General features: G+C 40.8%; 1 protein-coding gene across 1 annotated transcript in view; it reads right to left on the bottom strand.

Moving 5' to 3' along the window:
* The window catches only part of Vps13B (vacuolar protein sorting 13B), a 394231-nt gene that overhangs the window by 287504 nt on the left and 85161 nt on the right, over positions 1-21566 (bottom strand). The window contains exons 11-12 of the mRNA XM_070098172.1: positions 19998-20115; positions 18468-18610 (exon numbers count right to left, since the gene is read on the bottom strand). Of these exons, the coding sequence (XP_069954273.1) occupies positions 18468-18610; positions 19998-20115 (261 nt within the window). The remainder of the gene's footprint in view (positions 1-18467; positions 18611-19997; positions 20116-21566) is intronic.

The following is a 21566-nucleotide window of genomic DNA, read 5'->3' as shown; positions in this document are numbered from 1 at the left end:
CAGTTCTTTTAAAGATTCCATTCTGTCACACAAAGCATCGCATCAACACAATGACATGAAAAAATGCCTATCTAACCTCAACAGAATGACCAACTGCACTGAAAATTGCCACGCTATTTTACAAAGGAGTGTAGTGTGCAGCATGACCTACACCACCTCCATATTTCACCCAGAAAGTGCGCAAAAAGTCATGCCGAGGAACTTTTTGATAGCATCTTGTACAAAGAAAATCCAATAGCTATGCAATGCATATTTGACACACTTAAGAATAAACTTACAATAATGGAACAGATATAACAAAAAAAAGGCACAATACCGTGACTTTGTAAATGGTCCAAGTCGGACTGAAACGTCGTCGTAAGCTTCTCTCTTTTATGTGCGGGTTATTTGTGTATGGAACAGATATATTACACCAATTTTTACAAGAATTTAATGAATTTATAAGGAGTTAGGAGAATGTAGTATAGTTATTATCGTAAGTGTTACAGCAGACTCGACCCCTGCAACCACATACAACTGAGCTGAGAACATATAGGCCAGTACAGCTATAGAGACAAGAAATTCAAGTACAAAGTAATAATTTTGAATTGCAACAGCATACAACGATGCAAGAAATTAGTACAATGATCAATCTATATAAAATTCTTGATTGCTACAACAGCCATATCAAAATGTAACATATGGTACCACATAGTACAATGGTACAATTGTAACATGGTATAATTAAGTCTGGCCAAAATGCACTGTGTGCTAGTGGTTTTCTTTTGTGCTTAACAATAACTTATTACATGTAAACTACTGCAGAAAGAAATAAAGTTGTTTGTTTTATGAGAATAATGGTGATACAAGATACTCAAACATAAATACCAGACAAAAACTCAACAGGCAGGTTTCAAAGATGTGTTTGACATAATATATTGCTGTCATGAATAACATTAGGGTAAAGAGGTGCAAGAACCCTTTCACTGTTGCATCCCCTAAAATTAAAAGTATTTTCAGAGTTGATTTTTTTTTTTTAAATTTATCATTTAAAATGGTAATCTCTTTCTGAAGGTAACGATACCCAAAATGCAAAATATGGTGAAAAATTTACAGAAACTCTATAGGAATAAAATTGCAATCCAGAACTTTATGCAGCTGCAACTTTTGCCCAATCTGAGGTCTATTTTAGACTAATTCCAGTATTCAAACAGATCCAAGACAAGCTTTACTGCTGGTAATCTTTCCATGCCACTGACAGAGTGCATGAAACTGCCCATTCAACTATCAGAAAAACCCTATAAAGCTTCCAGAAGTTGCTATTTTGGCAAATTTTACACAAAATTTAACAAATTTCAATTTAAAAATTATAGAAAATAAACACCAAGAATGACTAGTCAAGGTTTAGGCCATCCCAATAATTGAAGCAGACCTAATAATAAAATAATAATAATAAAATAATAATAATAAAATCTATAAAACAGAATGAGAGGTAGGGAGCCAATACCCTTCCTCTAATCACTAAATATTTGATACAGTGGAACCTTGGTTAACGACCGTATTATTTGCCGAACAAATTGGTTTTCAAATGAGGAACTCAAGAAAAAATGGTTTAACAACAGATCAGCAGCAGAGTAACCTTTCCTGAAGCCATGTTGATGGTCACAAAGTAGTGAGTGGTAGTCATTTGTTTTGAGATTATTGTCTCAAGGATCTTACCAGTGATTGACAGGCGTGACACTGGTCTGTAGTTGCTGAATTCTGCTCTGCTCTTCTTTTTGTGAACAGGGACTACATTTGCCTCTTTCTACAGAAAAGGCCATTTACACTGTACTAGTCAGTGCTGAAAGATGCGAGTTAGAGGTGCTGCTAGCTGGTCTGCACATCTCAGCAATCTTGGGCTCAACTTGTCTGGGCCCACGGCATTTTCTTGGTCAAGCGATTTAAGAAGGAAATGCACCTCCTCCTGCCCTATTGTCACCTGGAGTTTACCTGGAGAGAGTTCCGGAGGTCAACGCCCCCGCGGCCCGGTCTGTGACCAGGCCTCCTGGTGGATCAGGGCCTGATCAACCAGGCTGTTGCTGCTGGCTGCACGCAAACCAACGTACGAGCCACAGCCCGGCTGGTCAGGAACCGACTTTAGGTGCTTGTCCAGTGCCAGCTTGAAGACTGCCAGGGGTCTGTTGGTAATCCCCCTTATGTATGCTGGGAGGCAGTTGAACAGTCTCGGGCCCCTGACACTTATTGTATGGTCTCTTAACGTGCTAGTGACACCCCTGCTTTTCATTGGGGGGATGTTGCATCGTCTGCCAAGTCTTTTGCTTTCGTAGTGAGTGATTTTCGTGTGCAAGTTCGGTGCTAGTCCCTCTAGGATTTTCCAGGTGTATATAATCATATATCTCTCCCGCCTGCATTCCAGGGAATACAGGTTTAGGAACCTCAAGCGCTCCCAGTAATTGAGGTGTTTTATCTCCGTTATGCGCGCCGTGAAGGTTCTCTGTACATTTTCTAGGTCAGCAATTTCACCGGCCTTGAAAGGTGCTGTTAGTGTGCAGCAATATTCCAGCCTAGATAGAACAAGTGACCTGAAGAGTGTCATCATGGGCTTGGCCTCCCTAGTTTTGAAGGTTCTCATTATCCATCCTGTCATTTTTCTAGCAGATGCGATTGATACAATGTTATAGTCCTTGAAGGTGAGATCCTCCGACATGATCACTCCCAGGTCTTTGACGTTGGTGTTTCGCTCTATTTTGTGGCCAGAATTTGTTTTGTATTCTGATGAAGATTTAATTTCCTCGTGTTTACCATATCTGAGTAATTGAAATTTCTCATCGTTGAACTTCATATTGTTTTCTGCAGCCCACTGAAAGATTTGGTTGATGTCCGCCTGGAGCCTTGCAGTGTCTGCAATGGAAGACACTGTCATGCAGATTCGGGTGTCATCTGCAAAGGAAGACACGGTGCTGTGGCTGACATCCTTGTCTATGTCAGATATGAGGATGAGGAACAAGATGGGAGCGAGTACTGTGCCTTGTGGAACAGAGCTTTTCACCGTAGCTGCCTCGGACTTTACTCTGTTGACGACTACTCTGTGTTCTGTTAGTGAGGAAATTATAGATCCATCGACCGACTTTTCCTGTTATTCCTTTAGCACGCATTTTGTGCGCTATTACGCCATGGTCACACTTGTCGAAGGCTTTTGCAAAGTCTGTATATATTACATCTGCATTCTTTTGGTCTTCTAGTGCATTTAGGACCTTGTCGTAGTGATCCAATAGTTGAGACAGACAGGAGTGACCTGTTCTAAACCCATGTTGCCCTGGGTTGTGTAACTGATGGGTTTCTAGATGGGTGGTGATCTTGCTTCTTAGGACCCTTTCAAAGACTTTTATGATATGGGATGTTAGTGCTATTGGTCTGTAGTTCTTTGCTGTTGCTTTACTGCCCCCTTTGTGGAGTGGGGCTATGTCTGTTGTTTTTAGTAACTGTGGGACGACCCCCGTGTCCATGCTCCCTCTCCATAGGATGGAAAAGGCTCGTGATAGGGGCTTCTTGCAGTTCTTGATGAACACGGAGTTCCATGAGTCTGGCCCTGGGGCAGAGTGCATGGGCATGTCATTTATCGCCTGTTCGAAGTCATTCGGCGTCAGGATAACATCGGATAGGCTTGTGTTAATCAAATTTTGTGGCTCTCTCATAAAAAATTCATTTTGATCTTCGACTCTCAGTCTGGTTAGCGGCTTGCTAAAAACTGAGTCATATTGGGACTTGAGTAACTCACTCATTTCCTTGCTGTCATCTGTGTAGGACCCATCTTGTTTAAGTAGGGGCCCAATACTGGACGTTGTTCTCGATTTTGATTTGGCATAGGAGAAGAAATACTTTGGGTTTCTTTCGATTTCATTTATGGCTTTTAGTTCTTCCCGCGATTCCTGACTCCTAAAGGATTCTTTTAGCTTAAGTTCGATGCTTGCTATTTCTCTGAACTGTGTGTCCCTACGCATTTCAGATATACTGACCTCTTTTAGCCGCTCTGTTATTCTTTTCCATCGCCTGTAAAGGGAGCGCCTGTCTCTTTCTATTTTACATCTACTCCTACTTTTCTTTAACCCTTTGACTGTTTTCGACGTATAAATACGTCTTACGATCCAATGTTTCTGACGTATATATACTCAATAATTCTAGCGGCTTCAAATCAAGCGGGAGAAAGCTGGTAGGCGCACATGTGAGAGAATGGGTCTGTGTGGTCAGTGTGCACCACATAAAAAAAATCCTGAAGCACACATTGCATAATGAGAAAAAAAACTCTGATCGTTTTTTTGGAATAAAACGCTGACTTTCAGGTGTATTTTCGTATAGTATTTATCGTTGTATTAGCATTTTCATGGTCTTAGGTGATAAGATGGGAAACATATTACAGAAATAGAGATGATTTTCATTACTTTGACCATGAAAACGACCTTGAAACTGAGCTCAAAGTAGCGGAAATGTTCAATTTTTACCAATGTTCAGGAGTAAATAAATCACACCACATGTCCAATACACATCAACTGGGGAGTCTAATATTCTTTCACTAGTGCACTGATATTATTTATACCATTTTTACAATAATGCAGTAGTCTGCATAACAGTAAATTTTGTATTTTTTTGTATGAATAAAAAATCAAAATAGAAAGCAATAATAATGTAAGAGGGGCCTAGAGATGTGACTAATGAACAGAGCATATGTTATTTTAGTGGCACGAATGTCTACCTTGTCTATTCTGGACCCTATTTTGAAATTGGCATCTTTTTTAGTTTGCGTGAAATTGACCAAATTGCCAATTTCTGACCACCATATTGGGTAGTCCAAATTAGTAAATGGGAGGTTTCTTGTACTCAGCTGATAGATAAAATGGAGTTCTAAAGAAATAGCTATGAGTTTGGCCAACTGGAACAATGGAATTGGCTGAAAATAGGGCTCAAATTCGGCGAAATCGCCAATACGCTTATGTCGCCAAGACCACTAAATTCGCGGGAGCATAATTCCATGAGTTTTCGACCAAATTTCGAACTTTTGGTGTCATTACCATCGGGAAAAGATTCTCTATCATTTCATAAGAAAAAATAATTTTGTTTTTTTTTCAAAAATTGAGCGACATAGAATGACAGTTTCAGAGAGGGGCCTGAAACAGTCAAAGGGTTAAGTAGGGGCCCAATACTGGACGTTGTTCTCGACTTTGATTTGGCATAGGAGAAGAAATACTTTGGGTTTCTTTCGATTTCATTTATGGCTTTTAGTTCTTCCCGCGATTCCTGACTCCTATAAGATTCCTTTAGCTTAAGTTCGATGCTTGCTATTTCTCTGATCAGTGTCTCCCTACGCATTTCAGATATATTGACCTCTTTTAGCCGCTCTGTTATTCTTTTCCGTCGCCTGTAAAGGGAGCGCCTGTCTCTTTCTATTTTACATCTACTCCTCTTTCTTAGAGGAATAAGCCTTGTGCATACATCGAGTGCCACCAAGTTAATCTGTTCTAGGCATAAGTTGGGGTCTGTGTTGCTTAGTATATCTTCCCAGCTTATATCGGTTAGGACTTGGTTTACTTGGTCCCACTTTATGTTTTTGTTATTGAAGTTGAATTTGGTGAATGCTCCCTCGTGACTAGTCTCATTATGTCGGTCTGGGGCTCCACGCATACATGTCTGAACCTCAATTATGTTGTGATCTGAGTATATTGTTTTTGATATGGTGACATTTCTTATCAGATCATTATTGTTAGTGAAGATGAGGTCTAGTGTATTCTCAAGTCTAGTAGGCTCTATTATTTGCTGGTTTAAGTTGAATTTTGTGCAGAGATTTAAAAGCTCGTGTGAATGTGAGTTTTCATCAGAGCTGCCTCCTGGTGTTATTACTGCAACAATATTATTTGCTATATTCCTCCATTTTAGGTGCCTTAAGTTGAAATCCCCCAGGAGCAAGATGTTGGGTGCAGGAGCTGGAGGATTTTCCAGACAGTGGTCAATTTTTAACAGCTGTTCCTGGAATTGCTGGGATGTTGCATCCGGAGGCTTGTAGACTACCACCATGACTAGGTTTTGGTTCTCGACCTTTACTGCTAAAACTTCCACTACATCATTTGAGGCATTAAGCAGTTCTGTGCAAACAAGTGACTCTGCAATGTACAGGCCAACCCCCCCCCTTTTGCCTGTTCACTCTGTCACATCCGTATAGGTTGTAACCTGGGATCCATATTTCGTTGTCCAAGTGATCCTTTATGTGTGTCTCAGTGAAAGCCGCGAACATTGCCTTTGCCTCTGCAAGCAGTCCACGGATGAAAGGTATTTTGTTGTTTGTTGCAGGCTTTAGACCCTGTATATTTGCAAAGAAGAATGTCATTGGACTGGTGGTATTGTTGGTACTGGGGGGGGATTTTTTTTCCAGCATTAGTATCTGTATCTGTTGGTTTGGAGTGGAGGCCATCGACTGTGGTTCCACCCCTGACAGTTCTGACACAGTTCTTGCAGCTAGCAAAGGAGGGTCCCTTGCTGGATTAGGAACTTGCATTTTAGCAGCAAAGTGTTCAGCAAAGAGGTCTGCCTTCTATTGACTACTAGTAGAGGTAGTCCCATCCTGTCAATTTAGAGGTGGAATGAGTTCATCAGGCAGATAACCTTGTCTGTCCTTGACCAGGGACCACCAGGTTTTGGAGCCTACCCTACCTGATGCTAGCTTTCTTTTTGTGTCCACCTTCCATTTAGCAATGGCCTACTTTTGAATATCACTCACATGTCTACAGGCTTGCCTGTGCAAGTTCCTGTTATAGGTGGTATGATGTCTCTCATACCTTCGCCATGCTTTGTACTTAGCAGTAGCAGCCTCTCTACAATGAAAGCCAAACCAAGGCTGATCTGTAGGCTTCGTCACATATTGCCGGTAAGGAATGTGTTCTTGTTGTAGATTAAGGATGTGTCCAGTGAAGGCTTTCACTTGGTTGTCAACATCCCATTGGAGAAGAGCATTCCAATCAGTGGTGGTGAGCTCAGAGCAAAGGGCTAGCCAATTACCTCTTTCCCATAGCCAGGTTGTGCATGTGGACTCCTCACCTCGTTCTGTTGGGATCTTAAGTGTCGTAAAAACAGCCTTGTGGTCAGATGATCCAACGTAGCCGAGGGGTTGACAAGTGACTATACCTTCTGCCAGATCACTCACTACTGGGTCAAGCTCTCTCTCTCAATCTATCTATCTCAATTTTTTTTTTTACACAGGGTTTGACAAGGTTAAGGATCCCTAGCTTTATTGACAAGCTATTTACAGGTTTAGGATTCCTAGCTTTATTGGCAAGCTAAGAGCTGTTACCTACATCAGCTCATTTGAAAGCATTTTCATTGTTACTAGACATACAAGTAGGGAACAGGATGAAATTGGAGCCATCTGTGGGCCAGATCAACTGACTATCTCGTTGACATTATGCTGTACAAATGTGTTCCATACTCGAGTCATCCTGGGTATATATGATCTCAGATGGAGTGATGTTCTGGAGAAGGGTACAGCCAGAGTGAAGTTGCTGCTTTCTGCCCGTCTTGTGGAATAAAAGCTTGTTTCACACTGTCCTCGAAGTGGATGCAAGTGTGGTACTTTGACAATATTGGCCTTGTACATAACAGTAAGGCCACAGACATCCCTCCTATGTTGAAGGCTCTGCTGAAATGACAGATCTATCCAGGATGGGTCCAGGTGAGAGATGAGATGTCTTGCTCTGTTCTCTACTCTGTCAAGCAGTCGCAGATGAGAGGGGGGGCAGGCAAACCAAGAAAGTGGAGCATACTCAAGGTGTGAGCGTATTTGTGCCTCGTACAGAATCTTGCAACCCCTACTGTCAAGTAGATGCGAGATACGGCGAAGTGCTGTAAGCTTCCTGGCTGCCTTGTTTGCAAGATTTAAAACATGGTTCTTCATGGTTAGTTTGGAGTCAAATTTCACCCCAAGGATATCAACTTCTTCTCCAGGTGCCAACACCCTCTCATTCATCCTTACTACTGCACCAGCATTACCATCATGGTGCCTAGAGACGATCATCATTTGCGTTTTCTCAGGTGCAAATGTTACTTGCCATCTATTTCCCCAAGCTGATATAGCTCTCAGCTGGTGATTGATGTAGCTTAGAGCAGCTGGCATTTCTTCTCTTGGATTAGCGAATGTCAGTGTACAGTCGTCTGCATATGCATGTGATTCTGGGATGAGATGAAGAAGGTCGTTGAAGTAGACATTCCATAACAATGGTCCCAGCACGCTTCCTTGTGGAACACTTGCCCCAATAGGATGTCTTGCTGATTCCATTCCACTGAGAACTACACTTAGAGATCTACCATGAAGGTAATCACTGAGGAGACATAGTGTAGAGCCTGCAATCTCTCTATCTCTCTCTCTCTCATTATCTCTCTCTCTCTATCTCCCTCTCTCTCTATCTCTCTCTCTCTCTATCTCTCTCTCTCTCTCTATCTCTCTCTCTCTATATCTCTCTCTCTCTCTATCTCTCTCTCTCTATATCTCTCTCTATCTCTCTATCTCTCTATATCTCTATCTCTCTATCTCTCTATCTCTCTATATCTCTATCTCTCTATATCTCTCTCTATCTCTCTCTCTCTCATTATCTCTCTCTCTCTCTATCTCTCTCTCTCTCTATCTCTCTCTCTCTATATCTCTCTCTCTCTCTATCTCTCTCTCTCTATCTCTCTCTCTCTATATCTCTCTCTCTCTCTATCTCTCTCTCTCTCTCTATCTCTCTCTCTCTATATCTCTCTCTCTCTATCTCTCTCTCTCTATATCTCTCTCTATCTATATCTCTCTCTCTCTATATCTCTCTCTCTCTATCTCTCTATCTCTCTATCTCTCTATATCTCTATCTCTCTATATCTCTCTATATCTCTCTCTATCTCTCTATATCTCTATCTCTCTATCTCTCTATATCTCTCTCTATCTCTCTCTATCTCTCTATATCTCTCTATATCTCTCTCTATCTCTCTCTATCTCTCTCTATCTCTCTCTATCTCTCTCTATCTCTCTATATCTCTCTCTATATCTCTCTATATCTCTCTCTATATCTCTCTCTATATCTCTCTCTCTCTATATATCTCTCTCTCTATATCTCTCTATCTCTCTCTATCTCTCTCTCTCTCTCTCTCTCTCTCTCTCTCTCTCTCTCTCTCTCTCTATATATATATATATATATATATATCTCTCTCTCTCTCTCTCTATATCTCTCTCTCTCTCTCTCTCTCTCTCTCTCTCTCTCTCTCTCTCTCTCTCTCTCTCTCTCTCTCTCTCTCTCTCTCTCTCTCTCTCTTTGTTTATTCCTTTAATCTCGTTTACTCACCTCTCACCCTACATTAACCCTTTCAGGGTTTCCAACGTACTAGTACGGCTTACGACCCAGGGTTTTTGATGTATTAGTACGCCTAAATTCTAGCGCCCTCAAATCTAGTGAGAGAAAGCTGGTAGGCCTACATATGAAAGAATGGGTCTATATGGTCAGTGTGCGCAGTATAAAAAAAATCCTGCAGCACACAGTGCGTAATGAGAAAAAAAAAACTTTGACCGTATTTTTGGATTAAAACAGAGACTTTGCACTGTATTTTCGTATGGTACTTATTGTTGCATTCTAGTTTTCCTGGTCACATTTTATAGAATGGAAGACATATTACAGAAATTGAGATGATTTTGACTGGTTTTACAAAGAAAACTACCTTGAAATTGCGCTCGAAGTAGCAGAAATGTTCGATTTTTACCAAAGTTCAAAAGTAAACAAATCATGCTATGCGTCCAATACATGTCAACTGGTGAGTCTAATATTCTTTCACAAGTGCGCTGATAATATTTATACCATTTCTATACCAATGCAGTAGTCTGCATAACAGTAAATCTATTTTTTGTGAGAATAAAAATTCAAAGTGGAAAGCAAAAGAATGTAAGAGGGGCGTGGGGACGTGACTAATGAACAGAGGAAATGTTATTTTAGTGCCAGGAATGTCTTTCTTGTTTATTCTGGACCCTATTCGAAAATTGGCATCTTTTGAAATTTGTGTGAAATTGGCAAAATTGCTAAATTCTGACCACTGTATTGGATAGTTGAAATCGGTAAATGGGTGGTTTCTTGTACTCATTTGATAGAAAAAGTAGAGTTCTAGCAAAATAGTTATGATTTTTGTAGACAAGAACACTGGAATTGGCCAAAAATAGGGCTCAAAGTGGGCAAAATTGCCGATGCGTAAACATCGTCGAGACCACTAACTTCGCGAGAGCATAATTCCGTAAGTTTTCCATCAAATTTCATACGTTTGGTGTCATTATGATCGGGAAAAGATTCTCTATCTTTTCATAATAAAATTTTTTTTTTTTTTTTTTGAAATTTGGCCGACCCTGAGAACAAGTCTCTGAGAGGGCCTGTCGACCCTGAGAAAGGGTTAAGACTACAAATATTTTAAGGTAAGTAATGAGTGTACTGTATGTGCATTTTATTGCCTGGTATATAATGTGTGGGTGGGGTGACCAGATGGGGATACGATACCTAAAACACTATTAAGTACCTACCTACCCTATTATTCACCTTGCACCCTACATCAAGACCATTAACCCTTTGATGGTCCAGAGGCCCAATCTCAGAGTGATAGCCAGGGTCCTAGAATTTTCAAAAATTTTATGTTTTCTTATGAAATGGTAGAGAATCTTTTTCAGAGGGTAATGAAACAAAAGGTGCAAAATTTGATGGAAAACTGATGAAATTACACAATTGTAAATTTCGATGCATCAGCAACTTTTACACATCAGCGATTTTGCTAAATTTAACTCCCATTTTAGGCCAATTACATTATTCCAGTCAACCAAATTCTTAGCTATTTTGCTAGTATTACTTCTATTTTATCGACTGAGCACACGAAATTGTCCAATCAACTGTTTCAACTACCCAATAAAGTGATCAGAAATTGGTAATTTGGCCAATTTAACACGAAGTTCAAAATATTTCAATTTCAAAACAGGGTTCAGAATGAACAATGCAGACATTCCTGGCACTAAACTACATTTCCTCTGTTCATTAGTTATGTTTTCAGGCTTTACACATGAATTCCATTTTGAATTTTCATTCACATAATGAATTTTTATTCACACCAAGAAATATATTTACTGTTACGCAATATTGTTCTAACTGTATAAATAATATCAGCACATTCATAAACGTACATTAGACCCCACCAACTGACATGTATTAGACGCGTGACAGCATTTGTTTACTCTCGAACATCTGCAAAAATTTAACATTTCCGCTACTTTGAGCTCAATTTCAAGCCATTTTCAGTACTAATTAAAACCAATGAAAATCATATCTATTTCTGTAATATATCTTTCATTCTATCAAATGAGACCAAGAAATAGCGAATACAACTGTAAAAAAACATACAAAAAAAACCTCAAAGTTGCTGTTTCAATTGAAAATTATGGAGGCAGTTTTTTTCTCTCAATTTGCACTGCGTGCTGCAGGATTTGTTTTATGTGGTGCACACTTACCACAAAGATGTATTCTCATATCTAGAACCAAATTCACCTCTCACAACTTATCTGAGTGAGCTGAGCTCATGGAGTAAATCTACGGCTTGGACCTTGGTTTCAAAGCCGTAGATTTACGGGAAAGACCGTGAAAGGGTTAAGACTACAAATATTTTAAGGTAATTAATGAGTGAACACTATATGCATTTTATTGCTCCAGGGCTCTTTAAATGTCTAAGTATATTATGTGAGGGTGGGGTTGGGTGGGGTGGCCTGGCTGGCTACCATACCTACCACACCTAACTACTCACCACACTACTCACTTCTCACCCTACATTAAGACTACAAATATTTTGAGGTAAATAATGAGTGTACTGTAAGTGAATATTACTTTTCATTCTTTTTTAATGCCTTGTTTTATTGCTAACTTAATATATGTTAGTGTAAACCTATTAACTGATGTTAATGAGTGGAAACAAATGGCGTTCTCCTTTCCAGCGAAGTCCGCTTTCTGGCAGTAGCCTGGAACCCAACCTGCAGTATAAATGGGGCCCTAATGTACTAAGATCAAGAGATGAATATACTAATGTAAGAGAGATGGATGTGGTAAGAGACATGAATATACTAAAGTAGAGAGATGAATATATTCTGGTAAGAAGAGTTAAAAGGTAGTACACTGGTTGACAGCAACCACCCAAGGAGGTAATACCATCCTGTGGTAGTAGGATGGTTGACAGCAACCACCCAGGGAGGAACTACCATCCTGTGGTAGTAGGATAGTTGACAAGAACAACCCAGGGAGGTACTACCATCCTGTCATGGTAGGATAGTTGACAACAACCACCCAGGGAGGTACTACCATCCTGTGGTAGTAGGATGGTTGACAGTAACCACCCAGGGAGGTACTAATATCCTATGATAGTAGGATGGTTGACAGCAACCACCCAGGGAAGTACTATAATCCTGTGGTAGTAGGAAGGTTGGCAGCAACCATCCAGGGAGGTAATACCATCCTATGATAGTAGTATGGTTGACAGCAACCACCCAGGGAAGTACTAACATCCTGTGGTAGTAGGATGGTTGACAACCACCCAGGGAAGTACTACCATCCTGTGGTAATAGGATGGTAAACAGCAACCATCCAGGGAGGTACTACCATATTGTGGTAGTAGGATGGTAGACAGTATCCACCCAGGGAGGTACTACTGTACTGTGGTAGTTTGCTGGTAGACAGCAACCACCCAGGGAAGTACTACCATCCTGTGGTAGAAGGATGGTAGACAGCAACCACCCAGGGAGGTACTACTGTACTGTGGTAGTAGGATGGTTGACAAGAACAAACCAGGGAGGTACTACCATCCTGTCGTCGTAGGATAGTTGACAACAACCACCCAGGAAGGTACTACCATTCTATGGTAGTAGGATGGTTGACAGTAACTACCCAGGGAAGTACTACCATCCTACGGTAGTAGGATGGTTGACAGCAACCACCCAGGGAGGTATTACCATCCTGTGGTAGTAGGATGGTTGACAACCACCCAGTGAAGTACTACCATCCTATGACAGTAGTATGGCTGACAGCAACCACCCAGGGAAGTACTACCATCCTATGGTAGTAGGATGGTTGACAGCAACCACCCAGGGAGGTAATACCATCCTATGACAGTAGTATGGTTGACAGCAACCACCCAGGGAAGTACTACCATCCTATGGTAGTATGACGGTTGACAGCAACCACCCAAGGAGGTAATACCATCCTATGACAGTAGTATGGTTGACAGTAACCACCCAAGGAGGTAATACCATCCTATGACAGTAGTATGGTTGACAGCAACCACCCAGGGAGGTAATACCATCCTATGATAGTAGGATGGTTGACAGCAACCACCCAAGGAGGTAATACCATCCTATGACAGTAGTATGGTTGACAGCAACCACCCAGGGAAGTACTACCATCCTATGGTAGTAGGATGGTTGACAGCAACCACCCAGGGAAGTACTACCATCCTGTGGTAATAGGATGGTAAACAGCAACCATCCAGGGAGATACTACCATATTGTGGTAGTAGTATGGTAGACAGTATCCACCCAGGGAGGTACTACTGTACTGTGGTAGCTTGCTGGTAGACAGCAACCACCCAGGGAAGTATTACCATCCTGTGGTAGAAGGATGATAGACAGCAACCATCCAGGGAGGTACTACCATCCTGTGGTAGAAGGATGGTAGACAGCAACCACCCAGGGAATTATTACCATCCTGTGGTAGTACGATGGGAGACAGCAACCACCCAGGGAGGTACTACCATCCTGTGGTAGAAGGATGGTAGACAGCAACCACCCAGGGAAGTATTACCATCCTGTGGTAGTAGGATGGGAGACAGCAACCACCCAGGGAGGTACTACCATACTGTGGTAGTAGGTTGGTAGACAGCAACCACCCAGGGAGGCACTACCATCCTATGGTAATAGGATGGTAGACAGCAACCATCCAGGGAGGTACTAATGTACTGTGGTAGTAGCTTGGTAGACAGCAACCACCCAGGAGGTACTACCATCCTGTGGTAGCAGGATGGTAGACAGCAACTATCTAGTGAGGTACTACTGTAATGTGGTAGTAAGCTGGTAGACAGCAACCACCAAGGGAGGTATAACTGTCCTGTGGTAGTAGAATGGTAGGCAGCAACCATTCATGGAGGTACTACCATACTGTGGTAGCAGGTTGGTAGACAGCAACCACCCAGGGAGGTACTATATTACTGTCATAGTAGGATGGCACACAGCAACCATCCAAGGAGGTACTGCCGTACTGTGGTAGTAGGATGGTAGACAGCAACCATCCAGGGAGGTAATACCACCGTGCCAAGTGAGTGTGAGTGTAATTGTTTTACATGGTGGCAGGATTGCTAGCGTCTTTTTTTGTCTCATAAACACTAGGGATAACAGGTAGTACCTTGCTACTTCTACTTAGGTCACACTACACATGCATGTACACACGTATACATACACACCCATCTGGGTTTTCTTTTATTTTGTTAAACATTCTTGTTCTTCTTTCTTTCCTCTAATCTCCATGAGGAAGTGGAAGAGAATTCTTTCTCTGTAAGGAAGCCGTGCGTGTCATATGAGGCGACTAAAATTCAGGGAGCAAGGGGCTAGTACCCCTTCTCCTGTATACATTACTAAAGTTAAAAAGAAAAACTTTTGTTTTTCTTGTTAGGTCATTCTGTCTTGGTGGGATACAGCCAGTTTGTTGAAAAAAAAAAATACTAAGACAAGGAGAATACTGGAAATAAATGGTATAAAATACTGACACAATGGAAATATAAACACATATGCAGTATAATGTGATCCTTTACTGACAACGTTTCGCCCACACAGTGGGCTTTTTCAAGTCACAAACAGATCTACCTGGGGTGGAAGGTATGGGAGTATTTATAGTCAGGTTCAGAATGCTGAGGTCAGGTGGAGAATGCTGCATCTGATGATGTACCGAGTGGGGTTAGACTCTATAACCCCACTCGGTACATCATCAGATGCAGCATTCTCCACCTGACCTCAACATTCTGGACCTGACTATAAATTCTCGCGTACCTTCCACCCCAGGTAGATCTCTTTTTGACTTGAAAAAGCCCACTGTGTGGGCAAAACGTTGTCAATAAAGGATCACATTATACTGCATATGCGTTTATATTTCCAAGGAGAATACTACAGGAAGAGGTAAATATGCCAAGGAAAGATGAACATACTAAAGAAAAATTTTTTATGCACAATTTTGCTCATTTGAAATCTATTTGATACTTTACTCTCTTATAAATTGTGTTCCACAGTGGAACATAATTTATATGAAAAGTGTTGCTTTTGATGTTTCACAATTGGAACATTATTTTACTTACTCTTCAAATATATAAAAAACATGGAAACAACATTATAATATGGGTGTGAAGCATGGGTTTCAAACACTTCAATGAGGAAGAGGCAGAAGACGGTAAAGATGTCATTTTTGAAGCTCAGAGCCTGGAGATTAGGAGGCATGGGAGGATTACTAAAAGTATTATTCAGAGGGCTGAGGAGTGGTTTTTGAAGTGGTCTGAATATTTAGTGAGCGTGAAGTAAAATATGATGACTAGGAAGGTGTATATGTCTGGAGTGGAGGGAAAGAAGAGCTGTGGAATTGGAGTCTGAGGACAACCGAGCATCAAGAAAAGGCTTCTAAGCAGGGAACCACGGTTATGACCAGGGGTTCCATGGCATGCAAGTGTGATGTTGTCTGAATCTTGAGCCACCAACAGTGATGGAAGCAGAAGGGTAACTGGCAAACACCATCAAACAATAAGTTTTACATGGGTAGGGGTTGTCTCAGGAAGGGTTTGAGGGAGGGGGTAAAGTGTCTGACTGCTAGGGGCTCAGACATTCAACAGGCCTGTATGAGCATGTTAGAGGAGTGGAGGCATATCATCTTTTTTATGACTTGATGTGCTCTTGGGGTATGAGCAAGTACCATTTATGAAGGGATTCAGAAAAAAAACAATTAGCTGGACTTGAGTCCAGCTAATCTTCACCTATTAGCTGGACTTTAGTCCAGCTAATTGGTGAAGATGTTAGTCTTTAGATAGGAAGCACAGTGCTTGCACTCTGAAGGAAGAGTGAGGATGCTGCAGTCTTCAGATAGGAAGGAGTGTTGAGGATGTTACAGTCTTGAGATGTGAAGCACAGTCCCTGCACTCTGAAGGAGTGCTGAGGATGTTACAGTCTTGAGATGGGAAGCACAGTGCCTGTACTCTGAAGGAGTGCTGAGGATGTTACAGTCTTGAGATGGGAAGCACAGTGCCTGCACTCTGAAGGAGTGCTGAGGATGTTACAGTCTTGAGATGTGAAGCACAGTGCCTGCACTCTGAAGGAGTGCTGAGGATGTTACAGTCTTGAGATGGGAAGCACAGTGCCTGTACTCTGAAGCAGGAGTGAGGATGTTACAGTCTTGAGGTGAGAAGCACAGTACCTGCTCTCTGAAGGAGGAGTGAGGATGTTACAGTCTTCAGATAGGAAGCACAGTGCTTGCACTCTGAAGGAGTGGTATGTTGCAGTTCTGAAGGTATGATATCTTAACTCTATCTTTACCTCTGATATACCTTTGAAGAGTTTCGAAAGTTTCACTACTCTTGGAGCCTGGCCATGGGCCAGGCTCGTCTGGTGCTTGCTTGGTCAATCAGGCTGTTGCTACTATAGGCCTGCTGCTCCACATATCCATCACAGCCTGGTTGATCTGGCACCTGGTGAAGATACTTATCCAGTTTCCTCTTGAAGGCTTCTACACTTGTTCCAGCCATGTTTCTGATATCTTCTGGTAAGATGTTGAATAGTCTGGGACTCCGGATGTTGATAGTGTTCCCTTATTGTCCCTACCACACCCCTGATCCTCACTGAGTTTATTTTACACTTCCTCCCATATCTCTCACCCCAGTATGTTGTTATGGCAGTGTGCAAAAGTTTCTGTTAAGACAGTGACTGAATGAATGATGGTGAATGTGTCTTTTCTTTCTTTTTTTTTTTTTGGGGAGGGGAGAGGGGTTACTCAACCTTAGTGGAAGGTAGCCAGACAGTTTACAGAAAAATGTTCATTGGGGCAGCACCAAACCCTTAACCCTTTCAGGGTTGCCAGGCTCTCTCCCAGACTTGTTCTCAGGGTCGCCCAAATTTCAAAAAAAAAAAAAAAAAAAAAAAAAAAATTATTTTTTCTTATGAAAAGATAGAATATTTTCCCGATCATAATGAAAACTTACGGAATTATGCTCTTGCAAAGTTAGCAGTCTCGACGATGTTTATGCATCGGCGATTTTGCCCACTTTGAGCCCTATTTTCGGCCAATTCCAGTGTACTAGTCGACAAAAATCAAAACTATTTCACTAGAACTCCACTTTTTCTATCGAATGAGTACAAGAAACCATCCATTTACCGATTTCAACTATCCAATAAAGTGGTCAGAATTTAGCAATTTTGCCAATTTCACACAAATTTCAAAAGATGCTAATTTCCAAATTGGCATCTTTCACCACACTCACACATTATCACTGTTTTTGCAGAGGTGCTCAGAATACAACAGTTTAGAAGCATATACATATAAAGATACACAACATATCCCTCCAAACTGCCAATATAGGGTCCATAATAAACAAGAAAGACATTCCCAGCACTAAAATAACATTTCCTCTGTTCATTAGTCACGTCCCCAGGCCCCTCTTACATTCTTTTGCTTTCCACTTTGAATTTTTATTCTCACAAAAAACAGAAGATTTACTGTTATGCAGACTACTGCATTAGTGTAGAAATGGTATAAATAATATCAGCAAATTTATGAAAGAATATTAGACTCACCAGTTGACGTGTATTGGACGCGTAGCATGATTTGTTTACTTTTGAACTTTGGCAAAAATCTAAGATTTCTGCTACTTTGAGCTCAATTTTAAGGTACTTTTCATTGTAAAACCAATCAAAATCGTCTCAATTTCTGTAATGTGTCTTCCATTCTATAAAATGAGACCAGGAAAACTAGAATACTATCATAAATACCATACGAAAATACAGTGCAAAGTTGCTGTTTTAAACCAAAAACACTGTCAAAGTTTTTTTTCCTCATTACGCACTGTGTACTGCAGGATTTTTTTTATACTGTGCACACTGACCACATAGACCCATTCTTTCATATGTAGGCCTACCAGCTTTCTCTCACTAGATTTGAGGGTGCTAGAATTCAGGCGTACTAGTATGCCAAAAACCTTGGTGCGTAAGCTGTACTAGTACGTCGGAAACCCTGAAAGGGTTAAGGGTCTTATAGGGCCCGTAGGAATGGGAGACAATTAAGCTTGATCTAATTTAAGGAAGGGCAGTTCCACTTCCTTGAATCAAAAGCTCCTCACCAGCAACAAGTGGCAACCTCTCTTCAATGGTATTAGGTACTATAGCAAATACTTACAGTTTGGTGGCATGAAGTAAGGAGGATAATCGTGCTGATTAAGGGCATGTAGCACAGCTTCCAGTCGGTGGTGGAACCCAGATGACAAGTTTACTTCTGATGCCCCAAAAGCTACACGACACACTGCCTTTTCACTCATATTACTGCAATTCATAAATACTATTAACATAACTATTATTAATAATAATTTTATATGCAGAAGATACAAGTATTTAACTTCTTCAAAGTACACTAGCTTACTAATATAAGGCTGAGAGCACTAATGTAAGGCTGAAAGTACAGTAGGGCCCTGGTTATTTAATATATTTATAGATGGGTTGTAAAAGAAGAAAATGCTAGGGTGTTGGGGAGAGGGGTGGGATAAAACTATGGGGAATCAAATACAAAATGGGAGTTGACACAGTTACTTTTTGCTAATGATACAGTGCTTACGGGAGATTCTAAAGAAAAGTTGCAAAGGTTAGTGGACGAGTTTGAGAGGGTGTGTAAAGGTAGAAAGGTAAAAGTGAACATAGATAAGAGTAAGGTGATGAGGGTATCAAATGATTTAGATAGAGAAAAATTGGATATCACATTGGAGAGAGGGAGAATGGAAGAAGTGAATGTTTTCAGATATTTGGGAGTTGACGTGTTAGCAGATGGGTTTATGAAGGATGAGGTTAATCACAGAATTGATGAATTAAAAAAGGTGAGTGGTGCTTTGAGGTATATGTGGAGACAAAAAACGTTATCTATGGAGGCAAAGAAGGGAATATATGAAAGTATAGTGGAACCAACTCTCTTATATGGGTGTGAAGCTTGGGTTGTAAATGTTGCAGAGAGGAGGCGGTTGGAGGCTGTGGAGATGTCCTGTCTAAGGGCAATGTGTGATGTAAATATTATGCAGAAAATTTGTAGTGTGGAAATTAGGAGAAGGTGTGGAGTTAATAAAAGTATTAGCCAGAGGGCTGAAGAGGGGTTGTTGAGGTGGTTTGGTCATTTAGAAAGAATGAATCAAAGTAGAATGACATGGAGAGCATATAAATCTGTAGCGAAAGGAAGGCGGGGTAGGGGCCGTCCTCGAAAAGGTTGGAAGGAGGGGGTAAAGGAGGTTTTGTGGGCGAGGGGCTTGGGCTTCCAGCAAGCGTGCATGAGTGTGTTAGATAGGAGTGAATGGAGACGAATGGTTTTGGGGACCTGACGAGTTGTTGGAGTGTGAGGAAGGTACTATTCAGGGAAACCAGTTATTTTTATATAGCTGGACTTGAGTACTGGAAATGGGAAGTACAATGCCTGCACTTTAAAGGAGGGGTTTGAGATATTGGCAGTTTGGAGGGATATGTTATATATCTTTATATATGCTTCTAAACTGTTGTATCTGGGTGCCTCTGCAAAGGCAGTGATTATGTATGAGTGAGGTGAAAGTGTTGAATGATGATGAAATTATTTTTCTTTTTGGGGATTTTCTTCCTTTTTGGGTCATCCTGCCTAGGTGGGAGACGGCTGATGGGTTGAAAAAAAAAAAAAGGTAATACTGTTGTAAAACATTACCTGTATTCTAAGTCAGTGCTAATCTCAGAAAGTTTCTCACTGCTGACATCTGTTGGAAGATCCATGAAGTAAAAGTAGTCCATTGCCACAGCTCCAGTTCTTGCTAACATATTGGCTTCTGTAAGATGAAAATAATCTAACTGTACAGTAGGTATCATAAATATGTAAATGTAAAAACAGATCACACAGTAAACCAGATTGCTCACCATAACCTGTTGTGGGCGAGGGGCTTGGACTTCCAGCAAGCGTGCGTGAGCGTGTTAAATAGGAGTGAGCGTGTTAAATAGGAGTGAATGGAGACGAATAGTATTTGGGACCTGACGATCTGTTGGAGTGTGAGCAGGGTAATATTTAGTGAAGGGATTCAGGGAAACCGGTTATTTTTATATAGCCGGACTTGAGTCCTGGAAATGGGAAGTACAATGTCTGCACCCTAAAGGAGGGGTTCGGGATATTGGCAGTTTGGAGGGATATGTTGTGTATCTTTATACGTATATGCTTCTAAACTGTTGTGTTCTGAGCACCTCTGCAAACAGTGATTATGTGTGAGTGAGGTGAAAGTGTTGAATGATGATGAAAGTATTTTCTTTTTGGGGATTTTCTTTCTTTTTTGGGTCACCCTGCCTCGGTGGGAGACGGCCGACTTGTTAAAAAAAAAAAAAAATGCTGAAATATGTATGTGTTTGTGAAAGTGTTTCTTTTTTTGGGGGGGTCACCGTGCCTCGGTGGAAGATGGCCAGCATGTTGAAAGAAAGTATGTGTTCCTCACCTAAACTATTATTTTGTAAGATAATCCTTCCTCTTGATGCATTCCTAAAATTTTTAGGCAATAATATGACAAGCTTATGGAAGACAGAGAAGTCATTAGCCTCCCACACCTACTTAATGGCACTCAAGATTTTAGTGTTAGGAGACACGTCGGTGCCATGAAGCTTACACCTAACAAGTTTCCAGATGTTTTCTATTGAATTTAAGTCCAGCAAATTTCTAGACCAGTCATCAGTGAATAGAAAAATAACATTAATTTAGCCCACTTCTTTAAGTCATCTTCCATACAGAAGTTGCTCTGGTACTTCTTGAATCTGTCAGTCTCATAAAGGTGTACTTATAGGCATGTATATTTATGACATTTATTTTGTATCAAAATAGACATAAATACAGTGGAACCTCAGTTTTTGTGTGCCCTAGTTTGAATGTAAAACTATAGTTATCTCTATAAAATGTATTTTTTGTTAATATTTCCTAGATGAAATAATGTAAATCCAATTACATAATCTGTTCCAGACACCCAAAAATATTAAAAAAAAAAATACATTTTATAGTGAAGAACTCTAGTTTTACGTACAAACTAGGGCATACAAAAACCGAGGTTCCACTGTATTACAGTAACATGGTAGTACAGTGGTACCTCGGAATAGGAACAGCTCAAAACTCGAACAATTATGTAAGTGTATTTATATAAGTGCTTTTGTAAGTGTAATTTTGGGGGTCTGAAACGAATTAATCTAATTTACATTATTCCTTATGGGAACAAATGCATTCGGTATCGGCACTCGAAAAGCCTTCTGA

Source organism: Cherax quadricarinatus, chromosome 4 (assembly GCF_038502225.1).
Source record: "Cherax quadricarinatus isolate ZL_2023a chromosome 4, ASM3850222v1, whole genome shotgun sequence".
NCBI lineage: Eukaryota > Metazoa > Arthropoda > Malacostraca > Decapoda > Parastacidae > Cherax > Cherax quadricarinatus.
This window is presented reverse-complemented; position numbering and strand designations above follow the sequence as displayed.